The 8,012-nt window shown below is 58.4% G+C and overlaps 2 protein-coding genes across 2 annotated transcripts; both read right to left on the bottom strand.

Moving 5' to 3' along the window:
• Window positions 1-22: 22 nt before the first annotated feature.
• Window positions 23-2,578, bottom strand: ACA1_321800 (tetratricopeptide repeat domain containing protein; the record flags this gene model as incomplete). Its single annotated transcript, XM_004337918.1, has 13 exons — window positions 23-128; window positions 198-283; window positions 383-512; window positions 601-748; window positions 836-903; window positions 1,006-1,221; window positions 1,318-1,448; window positions 1,535-1,730; window positions 1,819-1,932; window positions 2,007-2,085; window positions 2,188-2,273; window positions 2,340-2,421; window positions 2,488-2,578. Coding segments are annotated over 13 exons (1,533 nt in total), but the record flags the coding sequence as incomplete, so codon positions are not given.
• A 120-nt stretch (window positions 2,579-2,698) lies between these two features.
• On the bottom strand, window positions 2,699-7,463 carry ACA1_321790 (protein phosphatase 2C domain containing protein; the record flags this gene model as incomplete). The annotated part of the gene is made up of 11 exons (XM_004337917.1): window positions 2,699-2,803; window positions 2,900-3,002; window positions 3,084-3,171; window positions 3,242-3,283; window positions 3,370-3,515; window positions 3,587-3,792; window positions 3,867-3,914; window positions 4,009-4,182; window positions 4,301-5,542; window positions 5,626-6,566; window positions 6,665-7,463. The coding sequence occupies 11 exons, from the start codon at window positions 7,461-7,463 to the stop codon at window positions 2,699-2,701; spliced, it is 3,894 nt and encodes a 1,297-aa protein (XP_004337965.1).
• Window positions 7,464-8,012: the final 549 nt, after the last annotated feature.

Below are 8,012 nucleotides of genomic sequence, written 5' to 3'. Positions count from 1 at the left end.
GTGTGGTCGGGCACACGCACCAGCTGTACGCCTTCTGCAGATTCTTCTCGACGCCCCTGCCCGTCTCGTACATGCCCGCGAGCGCGTACTGCGACCCGGCGTTCTTCTGCTCGGCCGCTTTCTCGTACCTGGAAAATAATAAGAATTGAGAAAGAAGAAGACGCGACATGGAACTGCTGAGTGAAGGGTGAACTCACCACTCGGCGGCCTTGACGTGGTCCTTTTCCACCACCCAGCCGTGGTCGTAGAAGTAGCCGACCCAGTACTGCGAGTTTGCGTAGTCCTAGGGTGCACCGACAGCGCGAACGGGTTGTGAGCAAAGAGACGACACACGAACGCGCGATGCGATGCGATGACAAAACGGGGAAAGCGCGGCACGTACCTGTTCAGCAGCCTTCATGAACCACTCGAAAGCCTGGGCGAGGTCCATGGGCACCGCCATGCCGTTCTTGAACACAATGCCGAGGTTGTTTTGCGCGAAGAAGTTGCCCTGCGCTGCGGCCTGCAGGTACCTGTGCGTCACACACACACACACACACAACGTTCGTGATGAGTCCACGACGCGTTGGCGCATAGCGGACACTCATGTATGGGTCGTACAGTTCGACTGCTTTGGCTGAGTCCTTGGGCACGCCGCGACCATTGTCGTAGGCCCAGCCGAGGTCGCACTGCGCCGCCGCATGGCCCTGCGCGGACGCCTTGTGCCACCACTCGCCCGCCTTGCTCTCGTCCTTCTCGACGCCATCGCCTGTCACAATCCGCGGTGCACACTCCAAGTGAGTCCTATGCGTGCGTGCGAAAGGAATCAGAAGCGATGTGTTCAATGTAGGCGTACCGTTGAAGTAGGCCCAACCGAGCTTGTGCTGACCGACGGCGTTTCCCTTTTGAGCTGAACTCTCGTACCTGAGCGTGGGCCATCCACGTGATGAGCAACACACTCACGACACACAACACATACACGCACACAACGGAGTGGGGATGAAGGTGGTGCTGCAGCGGGCGCACCATTTGAAGGCGACGGCGAGGTCCTTGGCCACGCCCCGGCCGTCGTGATAGCAATTACCGAGGTTGCACTCGGCCACGGCGTGGCCTTTCACCACGGCCTTCTGGTACCAGAACACGGCCTGCGCGTCGTCGGCCTCAGTGCCCTGACCGCTCGCGTACATCCAACCCAGGTTGCACTGTGCGTCCGGGTCGCCCTGTTGCGCCGCGCGCTTGTACCTGCGACCGAGCCAAACAAGCCCCCGAGTGTGAGCATATGGTGTACTATAGTTTGCAGACCAAGCTCACTCACTACTGGGAAGGCGGCAACTGTACCATTTCATCGCCTTTTTGTAGTCCTGGTGAACGGCGTAGCCCTTGGAGTAGAACACGCCCACCTTGAACTGGGCCTTCGAGTCGCTCTTGCGCGCCGCCAGCAGGTAATAGGCGAAGGCCTTGAACATGTCCTATTAAGGGAAGAAGCAAACAGTTTGCAGCGTCAGCAAGGCTCTCTCACGATGACACACACGCACACACACCACAACCAGCACACCTTTTCTACGCCGCACTCGGCGTTTTCGTAGATGCGACCCAGCTCGTAGCACGGGCGCTTGTAGCCGCTCTCCGCCGATTTGGTGTACCACTTGAGGGCCAGCGCCGGGTCCCTCTCCGCGCCTTCGCCGTCCTCGTGCATGACGGCGATGTTGAACTGGGCCTTCGGGTCGCCGTGCTCCGCCGCCTTGTTGAACCTGACGAGAGCACATGAACGCGATGACCATGAATGATCAAGACGACGCAAATGCGTTGTGCTGAGCAGAGAGCGGTGCTAGGGTTTACCAGAAGAAGGCCTGCTTGTGGTCCCGCTCGACACCGCGCCCGCCATCATACAGGCTGCCGATGGCGTAGATGGACCGCACGTGGACCGGATTGTGCTCGCCGGCCTTCACATAGCTGTGGGCACGGAGATGTGATGAGCAAACATGAACGAAGTACGAAGAAGAAGCAACGAGGTGGGAATGATGTACCATTCAAGCGCCTTGGTGTAGTCGCCCTCCTTCTCAGCCTTCTGACCGATCTCGTAGAGCTGCTCTGGCGTCTGGCGGCCTGCACCATGCCATCGTACATCAGGGCGACACGACATGCGAACCAACTCATGAGCGGCCAACGCTTGCACTACTCAGGCTCGTGTAAAGAGGATGTGCGTACCCAGGAACTGCTTGAGTTTGGCCTTGGTGATGCCGCCTCGCTTCTGGTCCTTCTCTTTCACAGGATCACTCGCTCGCAGGGATGTGCTGTGGCCATCCCCTCAATTAAACTCGTGATTCCATCAAGTTTCGGTTTTTCGAGATTGAAGGTACCTGCTTCGCCTGATCGAGATTTCACCGCTCTTGGCGGTCTCCTCCTCAAGTCCAGACTCGCTGTTAATCTCAGCCTCGCCATCTACAAAGCATCAGCAAATGCACAATGCATTCGACACAATCCGATCAGCGTTGCTTGTCATCATACCTTGCGACTTGTTGAGAGGATGCTGAGGCGCTGCTCCACCAACGCCGGACGATGCACCCGCATCGCCCCCAGCATCGATGCTACCTTCCATCGAGCTCCGCTATTGAGCCAGCTAAAATTAAAGACAAATAAAACGAAAATAAACCAACATATCTCTTGGCTCCGACCAGACTCCTTTCTTGTACGACAAGAAGTACACGCTTGTGTGCTACTATGTAGTGTTGAAGAAGACGACGACAGCGGTGATGTTGTCGCCTCCTGAACTCTTTCGCTCCCACCTTCGCTCCGCCTCGCTCACCAGCGCAGCGCACGCGGCCTTTTTCCACCCACACATGCCCGGGTCAGCCGTGTGCGGTGTGGTGCGTGTGTCGTGTGCGGTGTGGTGCGTGTGTCGTGTGTGTCGTGTGCGTACCTGCGGGTCCTGGCCGGCATAAAGAGACACTATCTTCATGGCCTCAGTGTTGGTAAGTACGTCCCACAGACCGTCGCATCCGATGATCAGCTTGTCGCCGTCCCTGTGCAGAGAGTTCGTCAACGTTGTCGATGTGCGGCGGCCGAGAGTTAACAACAACAACAACGAGAGACTCTGTATATACTGTAGCGTGGCGCAGAAGAACTCGGGCTCCGAGCTCACTCCGCACGTCGAAAGGATGGCGTGGCCGAGAGATCGGGTCATGGCCAAGCCTGCGCAGCGCAGGCACAAATCAACACAGGTGGCGGGTGGGGCACACAACGCACAATGCGCACAACACACCAACAGATCGTTGAACCGAGCGTCGCTTCTTGCGCTCGCCGTCTGTACAGACCAGGAACAGTTGGCATGCTCACTCGTGCGCACACGCGCGCAGAGGCACCACAACAACGAAAAAGAAAACTGCGTACCCAGTTTCTTGGCTCTGATCTCGTCGAGCGAGTAGTAGTCGAACGAGGGAAACACACGCAGCGTCTTGCCGTCGCTGCCCACCGTCACGCGGCCACGCCCGTTGGATTCTTGCGCGACACGCTCCGCTTCCTCCTTACGCCACGGCCTGGTCGGGCGTCAGCATGGCTTAGCAATCAAGCCTTCTCCACGATGACGATGGCTCTTGGTGTGCCGTACCGGTGGTCGTGCGTGCACATCACCTCGGTGAGCTGCGGGTCGGCGAGCTCCAGCGTCGCCCGGCGTCGGGAACCTCGGCCTCTACCGCGGCCTCTACCGCGGCCCGTCGCCACCACGCTCTCGAGCTCGATGCCAGGGCCGGCCCCCGCGGCCGTCTTGGGGCTTCGAAACAGAACCGCCCTGCTGTCTCCCACATTGCCTACGATCTATACGCAAAGAGCATCCGCGTACAGTGTGAGCATGACATGCGCAAGGCGGGCGATGTGACGCCACTGCGTACCAAAGAATCGCCGATCTGTACGCACACGACCGCAGTCGTTCCGTATTCCTGCGGCGAAGGAGATGACCGGAATGAGCACAGTTACGGCTGTGAGGCCACGATCATAAGGGTGTGTGAAGTGAAGCTGTGTGCGAACACGTACGATGCCGGACTCTTGGCCGTCTTGAAGGAGCACCTCCTGCGTCTGCCGGATGCCGGCTTGGATTGCCGCCTTGACGAGCTCGAGCGGGTCCGTCGTTCCGCCCTCGGCCATGTCGTCCTGCTGCAGATCGCTCAAGCTCTGCGCGATAAACGTGTGCAGGTATTTCGACCCGGCCTGCGACACGCACACACGCACACACGCACAAACACCAGCGGAAGAGGCCAGTTAGCTGACGCGCGATTGCATACGGTATTATAACGATGAAATAATACAGTCGTGGCAGTGGACTTACCTGCGCTGCGTATTGGCCCTTGAGGCCGTGGCCGTCGAGAACGCCGAAGATGGCCAGGTCGTCGGTAGGCGAGGGCAGGGCCGGGAGGCTCGGCGCCGGCACCTCCTCCACGATCACGGGAGCCGACTTCCTCCCGCGGCTGCGGCGCGATGTCGCAGTGGAGGGCGCCGCGACGGGAACGGCCGACAGGGGGACGATGTAGGCATCCTGGTTCTCCGGTCGGCCGCCGGTTATCGACACGAAGCCCGCACGCCACTTGAACGACGCCTTCGCAACCGCCGCCGCCGGCACCACCGCTGTCGATTCCTTGTCCTTTTCCTTTCCTTTTCCTTCACCACCATCGCCTTCAATGTCGACGATCTCGTCCTCGGCGTTGGTCGATTTCTCCTCAACCGGATCGGCGGCGTTCTCCGCTTTCTTCCTCCTCTTCGTCTTGGCCTTGGTCTTGGTCTTGATCTTCGCCTGATCCTCTGACTTCTTCGCCGCCCTTTCCTCCTCCTCTTCTTTCTTGTCCTCTCGTTTGCGTTTGCTTCGCTTGGCTCCGTTCTCGGGCTCCGCGTTGCCGGATTCCGCGTGGAGGAGGATAATGCCACCGTCGTCCGCTTCCTTCTTCTCGATAACCTTCTTCTCTTCCTCCTTCCCTTTCCTCTCTTTCTTGGCGCTCTTCCTCTTCGGTTTCGCCGTCTTGGTGGTCGGTGTGGTGTCGAGGTCGGCTCGTAGCTGCTCTCGCTGCGACTTGACCCGCTCGAGCTCATCCTTGACGCGCTGCCTCTCCTCGTCCAGCACCGCCAGTCGTCGCGCCAGCGTTTCCTCTCGCTCACGCAGCTCTTCGTCCTGTGCCGCGGCCTTCCACCTCTCCTCTTCGTTCTCCTCTGGCGCAGCAGACATCACCACTTCCTCCTTTCCCCCGGCTTCGCTCGGCTTGTCGTGGCCATCCTTCTTCCTTCGCTTCTTGGTTGGCTTGGCCGGGCTGGTGCCTGGTTCGTCGTCGACCTCCTGTCTCCCTCTCTTTCTCGGTGATGTCACGTTCTCCACCGTTTTCGTCGCCTTCGTCGGCTCTGTTGTTGTTGGCTTGCTGGTCTCCTCTCCGGCGCTCGCTTCCTGCACCTCGGCATCGATTCTCGTTGGCGACGATGGCGAGGTTGGCGATGATGCTGTTGGCTCGACCGTTGTTGCGCCGGCAAAGCAGCCTTCGGCAAGGTCGAGCGGCGAACTGTTGATCATCCACTCATCGTCTTCCGCCTGTTTGTTTGATAGCATGCCACTGGTGAGTAAACTCATGTGTCAAACCCCCACTGTGCACACAGCTGGCGATCCGGTCGTACGTCGAGGGCGCGCGGCGCGAGTTGCTTCTTGCCCACGGCCTTGTTGGCGGCCTTGCGCGTGGGCGTGCTCTCGGCCTTTTTCTTGATCCGCTCCTTCCGCTCGGCCTGCCTTCGCTTGAGCCTGCTCTCGCGGTCGGTCATCTCGCGCAGCCGCTTCTCCGTTTCCACTCGCTCGCGGTGCACGCGCTCGATCTCTTCGGTCAGCAGCGACTCCTTCCTCCGCCGCTTTCGCTCTTCTCGCTCCGGCTGCGTCTCTGCGCTGGTGTCCTCCGCCGTGGTTTCCGTGGTTGCCTCCATCTGCGCATCCGTCTCTGCATCTGCGGCGGTTGAAGGAGTGAGCGACGAGCTCGCGCGAGAGTGTTTGGTGTCGCGCTCCACACCTTGGCTGGCCGGCAAGCTGTTGGGGACGATCACCTCCAACAACGGAGACGCTGGAATGGCTGCAGCCTCATCCTCCACCGTCGGTCGAGGAGCGGAAGCCAGCGCTTCGTCGTCGCCTATCCGTTCCTCTGCGCTCTCTCTTCTTTCTTTCTCCTCCTCCTCCTCCTTTTTGTTTTCCTCCTTCTCCTCCTTTGTCGGCTTTACTGTCTTGGGAGCTTCCTTGACCTTCCGCTTCGTTTTGCTCTTCTGCCGTGGCGGCGTCGTGGTCTTTTCCTCCACCGTTGATAGCTCCTTCTCTTCCTTTGTATCGTCACTCGAATTCTCGGCCTGTGGTCTCTCGGCGGCTCCAGTCTCTGTCTCGCGCTCTTCCACCGCCGCCGCCGCCGCCGTCGTATCCAGAGCGGCTTTCTGGTGGTCCCCTGCTGGACGCGCTGGAAGTGAGTCTTCCGATGCCATCTCGTCCTTGCCTGTGCTCGCTGGCGCTTCGGCAGCAAGCCGATGATCCAGTTCAGCTGCCGCAGCTTCTTTGCCCACTTGTGCGGCGTCGACGCCTTCGGCGACTGCAGGCCGAGCAAGAAGGGGAAAAGAAGAAGAAGAAGTCAACGGAAGTCATCTCACCACACAGCACCCACAGCCACAGCCTGATCGTGGTGCATACCAGTGCTGTCAGCAACGGGAGATGGCTGCGCCTGAGGACGGTTCGCGTGTGCGAAATAACGGTCGATGAGTTCCTGCTTCTTGCCCTGAGTGGACAGGCGGCACTGCTTCAGCTTCTTCCGGAGCTGTGGAACCGTCAGTTTCTTCAGCGCGGCCACCTCGGCCTCGACCTCTGCCCCTCTCTTCTCCACCACGATTTCTTCTTTCTCCATCTCTGGCGCTGCGAGCTTATCATCGACGCCGTTCGTCTCCTTCTGCTCTACATTCTGCTCTACTACTTCTTCTTTCACGTGCTCCTCTGCTTCCTGCTGCTGCTGCTGCTCGCCTTCTTGGCCATTGTCTCGTTCTTCCTCCTTCGGGGCTTCGGTCTCTACTCGCTTCGCCTCCTCCTCTTGCTGCTCTTCTACTTGTCGCTTCTTGGCACCACGCGCACTCTTCCTCGCTACTCGCTTGGGCTTGGGCTTCTCCTTCTCCTCTTCCTCTGCCGTCTGCTCGTCTTGGCTCGCTTTCTTCTGCTGTTTCGTTGCTCTCTTCTTTTTCGGCTTCTCCTTGCTGCTGGTGCTGGATGTTGCTGTCGTCCTCTTCTTCTTGTTCTTCCCCTTGGCCGCCGCCAGAGCGGCTTCTTCCCCGGCGCCAGCGTCGCTGTCCTCCTCGTGGAAGGCGAACGGGTCGGATGCTTCCTCCTCTTCACGCTTCTTGCCCTTCTTCGCAGCTTTGCCACGAGGACCCTTTGACGAAGCCCGGGAACGTGGTGGCTTTGGGTCTGCCGCTGACTTCTTTCCACGCCCCTTTGTGCTCATCTTCTACCTCTGTTGAGAATGGATTAATTCTACACATTTAAATTGAAAACGTGATTAGGCAGCTGCACGACTTACCTCGGGGCACAAAAGACACCGCCCTGCAGGGCTCGCTAAGATTGAAAAAATTGATTAATTGATCCTCGTTGCGATCGTTGGCGCTTCTACGTAACGACAATAACGTTTATGCGGACACGAATTCCTTCCTGGAATTCCGTAAAAGTAAACCTAAAGAAATCAAAAAGAGAAAACCGGGTAAACCGAAACACAGTCCTTCTTCTGGTTTATTGCTTTGAGGCCATAAAATGCCGCACCCCAATGGACGCGTTTTTGCACCAAAAACAAAACAATAATCGAAAGGGAGCCTCCTAAATGACCTGTTGCGAAGAGGTAGCCGCCGACCGGTCAAGAGTAACGAAGCCTAGTCTATTTATTTTAATTTTCTTTCTTGCCTGTTGCTCCAAAGGACGCGTTGCAAAACAACCAAGGACAGGTCGGAAAAAGAAATCATAAGCTAAAAAGATAATCTGTCTCAGAATCGATCAGGAAGCG

Source organism: Acanthamoeba castellanii, assembly GCF_000313135.1.
Source record: "Acanthamoeba castellanii str. Neff unplaced genomic scaffold scf7180000084455, whole genome shotgun sequence".
NCBI classification, from domain to species: Eukaryota; Discosea; order Longamoebia; family Acanthamoebidae; genus Acanthamoeba; species Acanthamoeba castellanii.
Note: the sequence above shows the minus strand (reverse complement) of the source record. Positions and strands in the feature narration are given on the sequence as shown.